The sequence below is a fragment of the Dreissena polymorpha genome, chromosome 6 (genome assembly GCF_020536995.1).
Source record: "Dreissena polymorpha isolate Duluth1 chromosome 6, UMN_Dpol_1.0, whole genome shotgun sequence".
Classification (NCBI taxonomy): domain Eukaryota; kingdom Metazoa; phylum Mollusca; class Bivalvia; order Myida; family Dreissenidae; genus Dreissena; species Dreissena polymorpha.
Window position 1 is genome coordinate 60,403,295 of NC_068360.1, and position 18,615 is coordinate 60,421,909.

At 35.9% G+C, this 18,615-nt stretch overlaps 1 protein-coding gene across 5 annotated transcripts in view; it reads right to left on the bottom strand.

Annotated features, from left to right (window-relative positions):
• The window catches only part of LOC127834236 (paired amphipathic helix protein Sin3a-like), a 66,130-nt gene that overhangs the window by 29,395 nt on the left and 18,120 nt on the right, over nucleotides 1-18,615 (bottom strand). For 4 of the 5 annotated variants that reach the window (XM_052359914.1, XM_052359916.1, XM_052359913.1 and 1 more), the window contains exons 8-16: nucleotides 15,581-15,676; nucleotides 13,320-13,490; nucleotides 8,375-8,545; nucleotides 7,996-8,082; nucleotides 6,682-6,800; nucleotides 3,871-4,001; nucleotides 2,805-2,902; nucleotides 1,329-1,445; nucleotides 431-588 (exon numbers count right to left, since the gene is read on the bottom strand). In XM_052359914.1, coding sequence (XP_052215874.1) covers nucleotides 431-588; nucleotides 1,329-1,445; nucleotides 2,805-2,902; nucleotides 3,871-4,001; nucleotides 6,682-6,800; nucleotides 7,996-8,082; nucleotides 8,375-8,545; nucleotides 13,320-13,490; nucleotides 15,581-15,676 — 1,148 coding nt within the window. The remainder of the gene's footprint in view (nucleotides 1-430; nucleotides 589-1,328; nucleotides 1,446-2,804; nucleotides 2,903-3,870; nucleotides 4,002-6,681; nucleotides 6,801-7,995; nucleotides 8,083-8,374; nucleotides 8,546-13,319; nucleotides 13,491-15,580; nucleotides 15,677-18,615) is intronic. The other variant, XM_052359917.1, reaches the window with a different exon arrangement.

The following is an 18,615-nucleotide window of genomic DNA, read 5'->3' on the forward strand; positions in this document are numbered from 1 at the left end:
CATAGCCCCATTACCAACCCTGGGGCGCCCCGCCCACATAGGCCAAACCCACCCAAAATTGCCTTTTACTTAACTTCTTCATTTCTACACCGATTCACTTCTAATTGATACTGAACTTCTCTTCTCACAATATGGTCAATCTCAACTATGCATGGACACATTACCAACCTTGGGGCGCCCCTGGGTCAAACATGCGGCGTGGGGATACGCGTCGACCTCTGGCGCGCCTTTTCTAGTTTATATATTTTTTTTTTTTACTGAAGTTCAACTTATAGAGCTGGTTTGAGCTGAATTACATGTTGAGACTTATTAAACATTTTTTTTCCAAAACCTTCAAGCCAGAATTTTTAAGTCCCATTTGAGAAAAATATATACCCTTTTTTCACGAAAAAAACCCCACAACACTGAAGGCCCAATAATTTTAACTCACCTCTGTATTGCTTTTCTGTGTAGAACTTCTGACGTCCCTCCAAGGCAGTTGTCGAGTTTAAACTTAGCAGCGTCCTCTGGTGCCATTCTCGTCAATTTCTTCTGAACAGATTCTAGCACTCGTATTGTGGAGAGATTGGTCTCTATTACCACGTCAAGCTACAGACACACAAAATGAGACTGAATTGTCATCTCTCAATAAAAGGCCACTAGCATAGAGTAGCCAATACTGTACATAACCAAACAAGACCTGTACCAAACAAGACCTGTTTTTGTGAAACACAATGCCTCCTACTGCGCTTTGAAGACGCACAGCGGCTATTTTAGAGAAAACTGTTATGTCCAAGGCCTATAGCTTTGCCGAAAATGAATGGACCCGAACAAAACTCACACCTCATTTGTAGGTTATGTAGGTAGACTCACATACCAAAATCAGCAAAATATCTGAAAGCATTATGTAGAACAAGAGCACCGCATAACGGGTGCCAACGCTCGGCTGCGGATGCAGTTTTGAATAAATGAAAGCTTGTCAGAATTTTTGTTGTTTTTTTGTTGTCGAGGTCACAGTGACCTTGACTTTTGACCTAGTGACCCAAAAATGGGTGTGGCATGCAGAACTCATCAAGGTGTATCTACATATGAAGTTTCAAAGTTGAAAGTGGAAGCACTTTGATTTTAGAGCCAGTGTTAAGGTTTAATCACGGCGGACGGCGAGCTGGCTATGACAATACCTCGGGTTTTCTCTGAAAACAGCCAAGCTAAAAACCACCTAAAAACAGGAAATGAAAGACAGACAGACGGACCGAGTGCTATATGCCACCGTACTTTCCAGGATTTTAGTTATTTACCCATACAAAAGAAAAAACTTCAAAGTATTACAAGTTTTATTGCACAATTACCTCAAATCGTTCATCCTCACATCTGTAGATATGTTCTTCAAACTGAGTTTTTCGTGACGTTACAAACGTCGAGTCCTCGGACCATGAAGGAAATGATACCCATGTGTCGTTAAGCACCTGCGTAAAAAATAAAATATAATACCGGTAACAGATTTGTTACCAAAGCTATCTTGACATGAACAACTTGTATTTACTACATTAGACAAATGTCTAAAGCTATAAGAATCAGTTTTAACGATACATATGGCAAACTTTAAGGAATTAACATTGAATTCTTATATTCTTCTACCGTCTAGATTTTCAACTGAATAAATCTTTTCTGATTATGCAAGGCAACTGAGATAGACCAGAACATTTTTCCGCTCTACACTTATAGGGTTCTCAATAAGAGCCGGCCCCCGGCCAAATTGACCGTTTAAAATCAGATTTTGGCCGGATGAAAATCGCTCAGATTCGGAAAATCGGCAATTGACTTTTCTAAATGTGCGTGTCTTTTCGGTAATTTTGCTCCGTTTTGCTATTAAGCAAAAACGTCGCTTGATTATCTCCCTTAACGCATTACAACAACAATGAAAAGGCGCAAATTGGAATCGGTCAAAAACCAGTCAAATATTTTGACGTTCTTTTCATCACATGGTGAATTTTTGTTCCTAATTGCTTGCGTTCTTTGTGTTAATGCAAAGTTTTTGTTGTTGCGAAAGTTTGTTTTAATTCAGTTACGTTTCAAACTAGAAGTGTCACGCAAAATGTGCATGGTAGAAGGACGATCAGGCCTTTTCCCCATTCCTGTAGCCCCGTTCCCAATCCAAAATGGAAGTATTTTCCTTATCAGAATAAAATGTCCCAATTGGAATATTGTGCAAAAAAAACGTCAAAATCGTAAAAATTGACCCTAAAAATCGAGTGCAATTACTTATCCGAAAGTCGTATTTATTCGAATTATGATACACTTTATTTGTGAAAAATCGCATTTTATAAGAGTTAAAATTTTACAAAACTAATAAAGAGCTTTTTTCATTTATCTGTTGTTGGTTAAAAAAGCTAAAATTCATAAAATGCACAAAACATGCCCAAATGTAAGTGCCTTGTTGACCATTAAAATAGCCATAAAATGGCCCAAAATGCAGGAAATCAAGTGCTCAATTTTAAAATTTTCCGGGGGAGCATGCCCCCGAACCTCCCTAGAAGGCCTGTTGGTTTCACATTTTGGCCTGTTGGCTCAAAAGTTATTGAGAACCCTGCACTTATGCCCTGTGCTTTTCTGGTTGATTTCAACTGGGGAAATGGGAGAAGGTAAATTATGTACCGTGTTTTTGGCTGGTGTAAGTTTTTGCAAGGCCCTAGATTTGTTGTATTTGAATTATCTTTTTTATTAAATGTTATTTAATTTTATTATATATTTTTTATAGTCTTCCGTTGTTGTTTTTTTTTGGGGGGGGGGGGGAGGGGGAGAGCACTGCATGCACTTGTTCTTACCTCTTTGCACAGTGATGTTCTGCCGGTGGATTTTGGCTGAGGGTATGTCTTAGGTAGGGCCCTGTAGCTGGCTCCATACTTCTTACAGGTCGCATAATCTGAACATATACAACAGACCCACTGAGAGGCTTATACAAAGTTTGCACAACGCAAAAATGTATTTTGTACCTGTTTATTATTTTGATGAAGCCCATAAGTGGGAAATATGTTATTGAACTGAAAAAAATGTATACCATTTTCGCTGTACTAAACTTTTATAAAATAAAATATTATTTTATTGTTTGATTTATGATTAAATTTCAAAGTTTACATTTTTTTATTTGATGTGTTTAAACATTTCTTTTGCATTGCCTAGATTATTGCAAATGGTTCTAATTACTGGAATTAAAAATGGTTTCATGAACTTTTCCTGTATTTCCAGAGTCAAAGGTCAGTGACTAAGAGATAAAATCATGATAAGTAAAATTATGAAAATGGTCAATGAGACTTGATTGCAATTAAGCATTCAAAAATGTACAGTGCAGGGCTGTCAGGCATTTGGTAATTTTGAAACAGGGATTACTGCTAAGTTAAACCTATGAGTCGTGTTCTGAGAAAACAGGGCTTAATGTATGTGCGTAGTGTCATCCCAGATTAGCCTGTGCAGTCCGCACAGGCTAATCAGGGCGCCACTTTCTGCTTTTATGGTATTTTTCGTTTAATGGAAGTCTCTTCTACACGAAAATCCAGTTACGGCGGAAAGTGTCATCCCTGATAAGCCTGTGTGGACTGCACAGGCTAATCTGGGACGACACTTCACGCACATTGATTATGCCCAGTTTTCTCAGAACACGACTCATATTTATTGTAACTCCATTCCATGAAAAGCATAATGCTTATTGAGCATTTTTGAGTCCAAGTCCCGGGTAGAAACAGAATTTGGTGTATTTGGAAAAGATCTTCAGAATGCTTCCAAAGCAAGGACATAACCTGGGACTTCTTGATTGCTAGGCAGACCACATACCACAACACCACAGGGACCTACTTAAATAAGGAAGAATAGCTCTCTAAACCAGCAATCTTGTACCTATTTCCATGGCCAGTTCTCCACTTATACGCTCCTTGCCCGTGGCATTCTGTGGTATAGACTCCACCATCCCACCTGACTCCTTGTACCCCAGAAAGTCCTTGAACCATTTGAACAGCTCCGGGAATTTGCTAAACAAAAATAAGTAAATAAAAAAATTGTTTTCATACAAAGACAATGTGGATGTTGTACAGATGTTTCTAATATGTGTTTGGACACCTTGCATTCCAGAGAGTCTTTGAACCATTTTAACAGCTACATTTCTTTTGTTGTTATCAATTTGGAATCCATGGTACAGTATCCACTTTCCCTCCCAACTCAATGTTTCTAAGAAAGCTATTAACTATTTGAACAATTCTGACAAATAACTGGCTAAAAAAAAGATTCCAATTTGATAAAATGAGCAGTTTTTCTTCTGAACATACCCAGACAAACATTATGTTAAACATATCAGAAGTCCCATTTGAAATCAGCTAATGGCTTTTAACTTTCAATACTGTTACCCTTAAACAACAGGCTTCCTGAAAAGATCTAAATAGTGCCTGTCAACCGAACAGGCTGATGGAAATGTTAGCCTGTCCGGACAAAAATTCACCTGACCGAAAAGCGAGAGTTTATAACTGAAGAATTAAGTTAAACTAATATTTATTGCAATGTGCAGCCTGTGTATAAGTACACTCGATAAAGTAAAACAAAACACTTGCGTGTTCTAGCGTCGGCTTGAAGTCACCTCAGGGTGACATGAATCGGCTTCTAGTCACCCCAAGGTGACTTGTGGGCCATATCAGGTCGACAATGACCTAATGAGCTTTATTATCATAGAATCAAACCTCCTCATAGAATAATGACTTTAACGAAAAACCCTCAAGAAATGCTGGAACATTGATGTGTTTTTTTTTTCAATTTGTAAGAGGTTTAATTTATTTGATGGTTATCAAAGATTACTACTGCGATTATTGTTGTGATTTCCGGTGTTCATTGGAAAGTAGGTCATGATTATTTCAGGGTGATTTTTAAATTACGTAACACCCAATTATGTAAGTTTGTTTATGGATTAATAGTAGCTTTATCAAATGTTTATATGCCGCTTATTTTTTAATAAAATATAAACAAATGCGAACAAAATGAGTAAGAATTTTGTTTCTTCTAAAAAAACAACAAAGGGAGAGCACTCTTAAGAACTAGTGATGCACAAGTGTTCTTAATGACAACAAGATGTGTTTGTGAAACACAATGTCCCCCTATATGATGTTTGACCTTGTAGGATGACCTTGACCCTTCACCACTCGAAATGTGCAGCTCCTTGAGATAAACACGCATTTCAAATATAAAATTGCTAGCTTCAATATTGCAGAAGTGACATTACATGCGCAATTTTGACCCATATATTTGACCTTGAAGGATGACCTTGACCTTTCACCACTCAAAATGTGCAGCTCCATGAGATACATATGCATGCCAAATATCAAATTGCTATCTTCAATATCGCAAAAGTATTCATAACATAAGCGATTAAGACCACATATATTTGACCTCTGACCTTGAAGAATGACCTTGACCTTTCACCACTCAAAATGTGCAGCTCCATGAGATACACATGCATGCCAAATATCAAGTTGCTATCTTCAATATCCCAAAAGTATTCATAAAATAAGCGATTTGGGCCACATATATTTGACCTCTGACCTTGAAGGATGACCTTGACCTTTCACCACTCAAAATGTGCAGCTCCATGAGATACACATGCATGCCAAATATCAAGTTGCTATCTTCAATATTGCAAAAGTATTCATAAAATGAGCGATTTTGGCCACATATATTTGACCTCTGACCTTGGAGGATGACCTTGACCTTTCACCACTCAAAATGTGCAGCTTCATGAGATACACATGCATGCCAAATATGAATTTGCTATCTTCAATATAGCAAAAGTTATTGCAAAATGTTAAAGTTGGCGCAAACAGACAGACAGACAGACAGACAGACAGACAGACAGACAGACAGACAGACAGACAGACAGACAGACAGACAGACAGACAGACAGACAGACAGACCAACCAACAGACAGGGCAAAAACAATATGTCCCCCACTACTATAGTGGGGGACATAAAAAGGCTCGACATTCACGAAAAGGGTGATTCTAATGGAGTGTTTTCATTCTTTTGGGAAGTATTAGACTTTTCTGTATTTAGTCTTTTTTTTTTGGCCTGTCACAAGGACCGGCAATATTAGAAACTTCGCCGGACCGTTAAGAATTTTGCCGGACAAGACCGGCCTTTTCAGGAAGCCTGAAACAAAACAATATTATTTCCCTTTGATAATCAACTTAATGAGTAACTTCTGCATTTGATAAAACATCACTGTTGTCCTTTGCTTTTCAATTTGATTTCAGAGTTCTCAATCTGGGCCAATGACAAAGAAATTTTGAGCTTCAAATAAATTATTTTATGACAAGAGTTGTTGCTCTTTCTGAATTTCTTACCAACGGAATGTCTGTACCACTTGTTTAAGTTCTATGTGTGAAATGAACATGTGAACTGTTTAAACTGTTACAGCGCACTACAGAGTTATCATTCCTTGACTTTGCAGCATAATACAGAGTGTTTGCCCATTGCATTTTAACATTTTTTCTGACAAAAAGGAATTTCTGTAACAGTTCTACAAGTTCTGCAAGTGATATGACCTTGTTGTCTTTTAAGTTTTAATTTAATGGCAAAATTATTGCCCGTTGGAATACACACATTGAGAGTTATTGATTTCCAATATATTATTTTATGACAAGAGATGTCACTTTAATTTAAAAACCTCACCCCAAAAACGTCTGTACGAGTTGTACAAGTTCTGCTCGTGAAATGACCTCGTTGTTAAACAGAACCAAACAACGAAGGAAGTTCTCATAAACCTCTTGGTGGCGTAAAGCTTTCCTGACCTAGAATGACACAAAATTCAATATGATTGAAAAACCCAAAATACTTCATTTTGAATATTCATAGCTAAATATATAGCTCATAATTAAAGGGGCCTTTTCACAGATTTTGGCATGTTTTGAAGTTTGTCATTAAATGCTTTATATTGATAAATGTAAACATTAAATTTTAAAAGCTCCAGTAAAAAATCAAAAATAAAATTTAAAAAAGGAAAAAAAAGTAGCCCGCAGCAGGGCTCGAACCAGTGATCCCCGGAATCCTTAAGTAAAAACGCATTAGCCAACTGAGCTATCCTGCCAAGCATACATACTATGCGTATTTTATACCTTATATAAGCAATCTTCGTAGTTTCACAAATTTAAACGACAACAACAGAACTCTCCTAATTATTCAACCATTTCGCGTTGCAACGCTTTATAATTTTTAGGTTTTTAAATCGTCAAAAGATGCATATAATGGCTATATTAGACCATGGCAAATGTTCAGTTATACTGTTTCCTCACAAATATCATAACTAAACCAAAAATTTGCGAATCTGAAACAACTTTTTTCAATTTTGTTAATTTACCAAACCGTGAAAAGATACCTTTAATATTCAATATTATACAAATGCAAATCAACAATAAAATGTGGCAGGCCAGCATTTTCCTCACCTCTTTGGGAATGAATTTTTATTGAATTTTCCTGAGATTTTCGCATTCAACTAGACGCCATACATGTCAGTTGCGATGTGTGTAATCAAGTTTGAATTATAAGCACGAAATAAAAGCTTTCTTTATGCCTTTTTTGCGTTGCTAAATTGATTATTTTTTACTTGAAATAGGAAAAAAATCATCAAAAAATTGTATAGGGAGTTTAATACAGAAGAAAATCGCTGCAGGCATTCTTATTGGTAGAGTCTTATAAAGACTTATTATAAAATATTGTAATCATGTGGTTAACGTATCAAAATAATTAAAGAAGGAACAGAAGTAAGTTGTAATCCAAACAATTAAGTAAATGACTGAGTTTTGATGTTGTTAAATTTTAAAACTAACCAGAACTACAGTACATCATTATAGAAGTAACATTGTCGGTTAGTTCAAAATGCGCAACAAAAGTATTATTTTCAATTATCTGTTTTTTCAGTTCCTAAATTTCAATGGAACTTTTGCATAATAAATATCATCATAAAGCTAACAACAAGCAGTTACTTACCTTGTCAAAGAAAGCGTATTCATTCAGTGTACCCCATTTTCCAGCCTCAGCCAGCGATACATCTTTCAATGTTCCCAACCGCGGCTTCTGTAAAACCATCAGTAAAAATGTTTAGCTTTTTTAAAGAATTGAAAAGAAATGACTTACAAGTACTATTCTGTGTTAAGATCTTTAAATTTAACATCACTAGTAATTATTTAATTCTAGCTTCTCATTTTGATTTGATGGTTTTTGCAAATTTATGGAATTAACGACATCTACCTTGCAAAATCTCCTATAAAATGGCAAATTCAAAAATAAAAGAAATGCTGATTATGTGCTATTTTAATAACATTAAATGGATCCTTTGACACTTATTTATTCATTATCATTTCCAAACCTTAATAATAGGAGGCTGGGCACTTGATGATATAGAACGTCTAAGCTGATTGGAAATTTTTGGTCCTGGCGGCTTGCTTGCAAATCCTGGCTTCTTCACCGTGGACGAGTGGTCGTTTCTTACACCCAGGACTGAGTCCGAGCCAAACAGGGACTGAAAATGTGAAAAAGTCTGAACATGTGAAAGATTACAATTGTGTCCAAGGAAAAATGTGAAATTTATGAAAATAAGGAAATATGTGAAAATATTAAATACGGAAATTTTGAAGTGTTCAAATATTGAAAGGAAAAATGTGATTTATGAAAATGTCTGGAAAACTTAAAGATCAAAATGAGGTTAAAGAAAAAAATGAAACAACTTAATACATGTTTCTGGAAGAATAATTAAGTACATTTTTGTTCTGAAAATATGAACGTTTAAAAATAAAATTGTGAACAGCAAGCGTGCGGCACAGACAACTGTACATCACTCAAACATGTCTATAGTATATCAACACATATCCCGTGTACTACCACTTCTCAGAACAACCAAACGACAGAAATATTATGCATTATTTCAAATCTCTTGATGATAAATTGATTCATTTAATGGATGCAGAATCAATAAAATCAATGATAAGCAATTCTAAAAAGTACAGCACTGTCATAAACAAGAGGGCCAAGATGGCCCTAGTTCGCTCACCTAAGAGGAGTCTGTTCATTTAATCTTTACTAAACGTCAAACTTGACCTAGATATTGTCCAGACAAACATCCTGGTCAAGTTTCATCATTATTGAACCAAAACTCTGGCATATGGAGTGTTTTTGTTTTTGTAAGATTTTACCTGGTGACCTATATTTTGAGTTGACTTACCAAACATCAAACTTTGCTTACAAAAATTAATATTTTGACCAAGATTCATAAAATCTGAATTGTGACCTCTAGAGTGTTTACAAGGATTTTGTATAATATAATGAAAAATTGGACAATCTAAGGGCAATAATTATGGCATTAATTATGTGATTTTGCTCATTATCAAACTTGACTGAGATATTTCAGCAACTTTCATAAAGAAAATGTGACTTCTAGAGTGTTCACAAGCTTTTTTACTATATAAATATAAGAAAACTGCCCCCCCCCCTCGGCAGCCATGTTATTCAACTGCCTGGAACCATTTTTTAACTCAACTCTCGTATCAAGGAAACAAATGTTCTGACCAAATTTCATGAAAATTGGGCCAAAAATGTGAATTCTAGAGTGTTCACATGTTTTCACTATATACATACAGAGAAAAAAATGCCCTGCCCACTGGCGGCAATGTTTTTCACCGATCTGGACCATTTTCGAACTCTTCCGAGATATCAATAAAACCAATGTTTTGTCCAACTTTCATGATGATTGGGCAAAAATTGTGACTTCTAGTGTGTTTGCAAGGTTTCTCTATAGCCTAATAAGGAAAACTGCCCAGCCCACTGGCGGCCATGTTTTCAATGGACCAGAACCACTTTTGAACTCAACCAATATATCATTAAGAAAAACATTGTGACAAAGTTACATGAAGATTGGGCATGAAATGTGACTTCTACAGTGTTTACAAGGTTTTTCTTTTTTTTGACCTAGTGACCTAGTTTTTGACCCAGTTTCCAACTCCATCGAGATATCATTGGGACAAATCTTCTGACCAAGTTTCATGAAGATCAGACAAAAAATGTGGCCTCTAGAGTGTTTACAAGGTATCTCAATAGCCAAATAAGGAAAACTGCCCCGCCCACTGGCGGCCATGTTTTTCAACAGACCAGAACCACTTTTGAACTCAACCAACCTATCGTTAAGACAAACATTTTGACAAAGTTTCATGAAGATTGGGCATGAAATGTGACTTCTACAGTGTTTACAAGGTTTTTCTTTTTTTTGACCTAGTGACCTAGTTTTTGACCCGGCATGACCCAGTTCTGAACTCGACCGAGATATAATTGGGACAAAGCTTCTGACCAAGTTTCATGAAGATCGGAAAAGAAATGTGCCCTCTAGCGTGTTTACCAACAAATGTTAACGGATGGACGGACAGACGACGGACAAAGACCGGTCACAAAAGCTCACCTGAGCAATCAGGTGAGCTAAAAAAAAAACCATCAAACCCCGAATAACAATTAACACATATATGATACACACAACTACACTGTATTATTATGAAAACATTAATAGTCAAAGGGGAGTAACTACTGTAAACTTAAATGCAATATTTAGAAGAGTTGTCTCGCATGTTACATGACCTTAATTCATGATTGTTTACAAGCCTTTTTACTATATAAATACACTGCAACTCCAATATATCGCGGTTGAAGGGGTCCAAAGGTCGCGACCGTGATATATCCGGCGCGCGATATAAATTGTCAGTTTATGTATGCATGTATATGTATACATTAGCATCATTATGCAATCTCAAAACACGCTATTTACCAACCTTATTCAAGTTTGTGTTATATCCATATGTCATTAAGTGGTAAAACACAAAACATTATTCCATGTGAGTATTTTCAAATGCGTATAATTAAATTTTTAATCCGAAAAACATTGCCGAGTTTTATTGTTCAAGAAAGCATGCACAAATAAGACCCATGTACAAAATGACGTCATTCATTTCTCATGAAAAGCATGCACAGCATGGGGTTTTATAGTAGAGCATTGTGACTAACTGATCTATATTGTATACTGTATCTAACGCACACAGATTGTTGAGATAGGTCAGTATTGACTTGTGACATTTACTGTTATAATTGTGTACACCTTCATGTGTGCACTGGTGCGTTTCGGCAGTTCAAAGCAAATTCAATAGAGAATTGTAACACCCGAAATGACCTGTCATGTTTGACAAATGGGTCTTTTGTTTATCGCAGTACACAGGTGTTAATGTGATGTACAATGTTAGCAAACAATCTGGTCAAAACTGGATTATGACTGTTGGATTAAAGTTGGTGAAAAAAAGGGAAAAATACTTGCTTGAAACGGATTTTAATGCATCAAATTCTCAGATAAAAACATTTTATTTAAGGATTATGCTCGTCAGATTTTTGGGAGCCATAGCCGATTCGCGATATATTGGACAACGCGATATAACGGACCGTGATATATTGGAGTTGCAGTGTATAAGGAAAACTGCCCCGTCCCCCTGGCAACCATGTTTTTCAACGGACCAGAACCATTTTCGAACTCAACTCTCATATCAAGGAAACAAATGTTCTGACCAAATTTCATGAAAATTGGGCCAAAAATGTGACTTCTAGAGTGTTCACATGTTTTCACTATAAACATATAGAGAAAAATGCCCCGTCCACTGGCGGCCACGTTTTTTCACCGATCTGGATCATTTTCGAACTCGTCCGAGATATCAATAAAACCAATGTTTTGATCAACTTTCATGATGATTGGCCAAAAATTGTGACTTCGAGAGTGTTTACAAGGTTTCTCTATAGCCAAATAAGGAAAACTGCTCCGCCCACTGGCGGCCATGTTTTTCAATGGACCGGAACCACTTTTGAACTCAACCAACATATCATTAAGACAAACATTTTGACAAAGTTACATGAAGATTGGGCATGACTTCTACAGTGTTTACAAGTTTTTTCTTTTTTTTTGACCTAGTGACCTAGTTTTTGACCCGGCACGACCAAGTTTCGAACTCGACCGAGATTTCCTTGGGACAAAGCTTCTGACCAAGTTTCATGAAGATTGGACAATAAATGCAGCCTCTAGAGTGTTTACGAACAAATGTGGACGAACGGACGGACAGACGACGGACAAAGACCGGTCACAAAAGCTCACCTGAGCAATCAGGTGAGCTAAAAAAGCATCCTTATAATGAACATATTTCAAATTTCTGTATCATATGTCTGGAAAAAAACAACAACAAATATATTTAGAAATGTAAACTGTGTCAAGAGCACACAACACAAAATAATTGATATATGCTTGTGACATATGTGGAAATGGTTTGACAAAAAAAAAATGGGTGTAGACTAAGTAGGTTTACTTTTCAAATCCCAGTTCCTTCTTTTTCACTACATTATCCTTTGATAATTGCTATTGCAACTTTAATGGTTGCCTTCCAGCTAGTAAATTAGATATTCAAACGTCAAGTATTTTCTCTCTCACTATTTCCACATTATCTTGAATTATTGTAAAGGGCACTTACAAATCTAGAATAATTGTAACTGACACTTACAAATCTTGAATAATTGTAAAGGGCACTTACAAATCTTGAATAATTGTAAAGGGCATTTAAAAATCTTGAATAATTGTAAAGGGCACTTACAAATCTTGAATAATTGTAAAGGTCACTCAATATTTCTGGATGATTTTCAAGGGCAATTACATGTCCCAGATAATTCCACATGGCACTAACATATCTTGGATAATTACAAAGGTTGCTTACATACCATGGATATTCTAAACGCCCACTACAAACATAAAGGATCTGGCACGAGTTGTCATATCATACCATATTTTATTAAACGAGTTCAGGAATTTTGTAAGTAAGCGAGCCTTTGGCGAGCTTACTTATGAATTTCCTGGACGAGTTTTATAAAATATAGTATGATATGACGAGTGTCAGGTCTTTTTTATCACATGCTTTTAAATGAGGAAATAAAAAAAATATCTACGCAAACATAATGATAAATCCCGAATGTTGTTTACATTTCGTGACGTCATTTGACGTTGCAACGTCATTTCAGCAAAGTAACAAAATGATATTGGTCAATAAACGAAAACTAAGCCAATGAAAAGTTGAGAACGCTTCAAAATGTTGTATTTCACAAGTGTAATATAAAAAATATGTTATGGTTGTATTACATGGGAAACTGGGTATAGCATGTGATAAAATGTATTCTGATAATTCCAAAGGGCACATATCCCGATTTTCCCAAAGGGCACAACATGTCACAGATTCATTCAAAAGGGCACTTACATATCCAGAATAATTTGACGACCCATTTGCATCCGGCAAGAACTGCCCAAACTCAGCAAGCAGGTCTTCCTGGTTTTGGAAAAGCTTTGCCACCTGTGCGTACACTTCTGCCTCTGTGAGGGGCTTGTGGCCAGGGGGCACAGTGCCCTGGAAGGGGTAGTGGGGTATACCCTGAAATGATAAGGGATCACATAGAAAACTTTGAAATATTGGGGCCAAAGTAACAAGAGATGTGTTTGTCAGAAACACAATGCCCCCCTATTACGCCGCTTTGAAGCCATATATTTGACCTTTGACCTTGAAGGATGACCTTGACCTTTCACCACTCAAAATGTGCAGCTCCATGAGATTCACTTGCATGCCAAATATCAACTTGCTATCTTCAATATTGCAAAAGTTATTGCAAAACTTTAACCTTGACTTTAACCAAGGTTAAAGTTTTTTTACAGAATGACAGACAGACAGAATGACAGACCAATATACCACCTATCATTCGATCCGGGGGCATAAAAAGAGCACAGGAAAATAATTCAGACCAAGCGGACTTGTTGACAAATTTTAATATTTTTGAAAAATGTTTTTTTTAAACACAGCTGTGTAATTTGAAAAAGTTTTAAGTAATTATAATAAAAAAAGTAAAAGATATACATGTAATTAAAAAATGCTTTCCCTGGGGTTCATACTTGGGCTCTTAAAAGCAAAAATCTTACAAGTGACCACTTCAACGTGCACACTTTGAATTTGGATGGTAGTTTAAACACTATGTCACTTATTTACATTTAATACCAAAGCATTAATGTTTTGTTAACAACACTTTTTTTTCCTGAATCCAATAGTTGACTATGAATAAATGAAAGTACTTTTTAAACCTTGTATAACTTATCTTGTTTGAACAAAATTATGTATACATCATTTTTTAAATCTATGCCTTTTGTTAAATTAAATTGAGTCATTTTTTTTACAAACTGTTGACAAGTTGCTATAATGACATCAGTGGGAGGGTAAAGGATACTTCCACACATAGATCACAATGTTCTGAAGTTTTCACTATCAAGTGGAACAGAAGTAATGTTCATTTTCAGAATCAAAATTATCCACAGGAAAGATAGCCTTTCAATGATAACAAAATAATATGCTGCCTTCAATAAACGCTAATGCACTAGAGGAAGCCAAGTCAGAATGGATTCATCAACCCATGTTAAATTAATAACTCTTACTTCCCAAGTAGATTGAAGTCATGGTCAAAAACATGGTCAGATGTTTGTTCCGAGTTTATAGATAACACCAATTTAATTACCAAGCTCTGCAGGAAGCATTTATTATGTTATATGAAACATGTCATTTAGGGTTAACCTTGTTCGGATGGAAAAAAGAACGATCGTATAGGCAAATTTATATAAGCCTCTCTGCATAATTAGATGCTAGGGGCATAAAAAACCTCGGACCGTCCATCAAAATTTCCAGCCAGTTCATGGTTGTGACAGATTGTAAGTAGTTGTACTTTATCGCTTGAGAGATATGGACAAACTAGCATAAAAATCTCGTAGCATTTCGTAATTTAAGGTGAACAGGCAAACAAACCAATCAACAAGTCAAGTGTTTTTTCACTACATGTATATTAGGAATGGGGCCGGGTTGGATTGGGAAAAATTGTGGTGTTTTGACCAAAATTGGGAAATAAGTGTTGTTGTTTTTTTGCTTACAAATGCTTCAAAAATGAGAATTCAAGTGTTTCAAATATTAAATTTAATAAAGTGTAACTTACAGAGCTGGATGGGAGATTAATTTAATATTGATATTTTTTTAAACCTTAAATAGGGAATTTTTAGGTCCCATTTGAGAAAAATATATACTTTTTTCCATTGGGAATGGTTCCAGATACAGGCCCCGATTTTGAACAAAACAAGAGATGTGTTTGTCAGAAACACAATGCCCCCTTCTGCGTCGCTATGAAGCCATATAATTAACTTTTGACCTTGAAAGATGCCCTTGACCTTTTATCACTCAAAATGTGCAGCTCCATAAGATGCACATGCATGCCAAACATCAAGTTGCTATCTGAAGCGACATAGAAGTTATGAGCAGTTTTCGAAACCTTTATGTGAAACCTAAATGCAAAGTGTAACAGAAAGACAGACAGACAGACGGACGGTCCAATCACTATATGCCCTCCTTCGGGGGCATAAAAACAAAAAAAAACACTGCAAGTGTTCTAAGTGTTATTATAAAATCTGGAAAGCAGTATTGATCCAAAAACTTACCAATCCCCCTTCTTTAATTGTCCTCTGCTCTTTCTGATATGTGTGTAGTATCTCCAGGAACGCCTTGTAGATCTCTGGTTGCCCCTGGAAACGGTTCTGAAACAAGGAAGGTAATTCATGTTGTGTAAAGTTATTCTCAGGTTGTGAATGCAAGGCAAATTACTAGCATAACCATCAGGGCATATTGTATCGTGGCAGCAACTATTGTAAAGAATTGGATGCAAGTCAGGGGTGGCGAAATCAAATGTCCGAGTTGCCCGAGTCGTACATTTGCTTGTCTGGGCAACTGATTTTTTTCAATTAAGTTGTCCGTGGACAACAAGTTTTTTTAAAGTCGGGTCCAGGTATATAAAAAAATACATTGTATTAAAGCCTTAATTAAGTTTTACAAAACCGGATGTTGACATGCGATTACATTGTTAGTGCTATTTGCAGAGCAATCAAGCTAAAATACGGGCACTCTCCTGCGCAGTGATCTCCCTTATTCTATAAGAGACCAGGAGCATGCCGCATTTTAAACATTCGGCCCGACTGTTAGACAGTGTACAGAGTGGTTTCTTTATTTTTACAATAAAACGGAAATGAAAAGTATCAAAGTAAGATAATCAAAACACAGTCTACCTTGTTATTTAAGATGACTTTAATGGTAAAAATGGAACATTTTTTTTTTTTAAATCTTCAACAACGGAGCAAAAACCCGAAGCTTTGAGCAGTCCACCTCCCAAAAAAACTAAGAAAGATTTTGATAAAAAATATGATCTAAGTAAACGCACCAGAACTTTTCAAGAAACTTGGCTCACAGATTTTCAATGGTTACCAGTTGATGATAATCAAATTGCTACCAGTAGCGGTGCAGAGCCTCAGTCTGATGAGGTCGACATTCTGGACTACTTTATTTTTTTTAAGATTACGATGTACTTATGTTCAACACATGTTTTAATAACACTAGCTTTGCAAGATTAAAAGTTTTAGAAAGTCTTTATAATGTTTATAATATACTGCTATAATTAATGTACTATTGAAATACAACTATAAACAAAACTAGCAAATCATACTCATTTTGGTATATTACACATTGTTTTACATTAATCAATAAATGCGTTAATAATTTATATAAACATTAACGGACAAGTGTAGTTCAGCAACGGACAAGTAAAATTTCCTAAAATTTGTCCGTGGACAAGTATAGTTTTTTGAGATTTCACCACCCCTGCAAGTCCTATGACATTTTTTACCATTCTTTCTATATTTTCTTACTATGATGACTACATTTTTTGGAAGTTCTGCGACTATAGGTCAATAACTAGGAGCTACACGACATGTTCATAAGGCATGGATGCTTCCACAATTTTCATCAATACACTTATGTCAATAACAAGCTTTTTATGGCTACATTTGTGACCATGGACTGTAAGGTAGGGAGACGGGTTTCACACAGGACGCTGCGTCTAATGATTATTTTGTGGCCAGTTATTTCAAAATCCATCAGCGCCCTAACACTACTTTGGGGGAAGGGGTTTGCAGCCTTTAGGAGGGGGAATTTTTTGTAACTGGGGGAATTTTTATAACAAGAAACAACAACTGTGTTTAACTGTTATAAACATATATTTCTATATATGTGACTGTCTATAGGACAGAAAGGTGGACTTTTACTCAATCTATAAAACAGTAATCTTATTTAAAAGTTTAACATTATGTCCTTTTTGTTCCTAAAACAAGCTAGTGCTGTGTCCAGTTGCATGCAAAGTTTGTCTTAAACTTGTATTCACTGCAACTCCAATATATCGCCGTTGAAGGGGTCAAAAGATCGCGACCGTGATAAATCCAGCGCAATAAAAACTGTCAGGTTATTCATGCATGTTTTTGTATGCATTAGCATAGTTTGGCAATCTCAAAACACGCTATTTACCTACCTTATTTAAGTATGTGTTATATCCATATGTTATTCATTGGTTTAACACAAAACATTATTCCATGTAAGTATTTTCAAATGCGTATAATTAAATTTGTAATCCAAAGACAATTGCCACGTTTTATTGTTCAAGAAAGCATGCACAAATAAGACCCATGTACAAAATGATGTCATTTTCCTCATGGAAAGCATGGGCTTTAATAGTAGTGCATCTGGACAAACTGAGGGATCTTTACCTCTAAATAAAAAGCAAGTTGTTCACACTGTATCATACGTGCAAAGATTGTTGAGATAGGTCAGTATTGACTTGTGACATTTACAGTTACAATTGTAAACACCTTCATGGGTGGTTTGTTTCGGCAGTTCAAAGCAAATTCAAGAGAGAATGGTAACACCCTAAATGACCTGTGATGTTTGGCAAGTGGGGTTATTATCAGAGCTCCAGATAAGGATTTGTGAAATTAGTAACGGTACTGCCACTGGCAGAAAGAAAAGGAGTAACGCTTAAACTCAATTAGTACCTGTACTACCATATCCAAAAATACAGGTAGTACTGTACTACCCGTGTTCTTTGATATTGAATGGTGTATAACTGACTTTACAGAAACATTTGCAGCAATTATAATAAATATATGTAGCTTCTTAAACAGTTACTGTATTAGGTTTTCCATTCTGAATTATGATGCAAATACAACTACACATTACAACTAATGACTAATACTATTTCTTCATTTTTCTTGACAAGAAAACACAAGCCAACTAGTAAGCTAAGTAAATGAACACTTATTTCACTGTCTCATTCGTTTCTCATCATGTTTTCTAACGTTTTAAGCCACCGATGCAATCAAATCGTTTAATAACGGGGCGACAATGTCTTTTTCTGGGTTTACATATTTAATGTCAGGATGGTTAGACGACACCGTATGTAGCCATTATATGACAACAAAGTGTTGTTTTGAACCGCTTTCGGTTAAGCCGGCATTCCATTGCGCGCAGACATATTGTTTTTGACAGATTTACAAGTTACAGGAAATCACGCGAAAGAATAGACGAAAATATATGAACCCAGTCTTCAACTTTTCGGTAATTTAAATTAACGAAAAGCGTTGTTAGGTTAGGGACC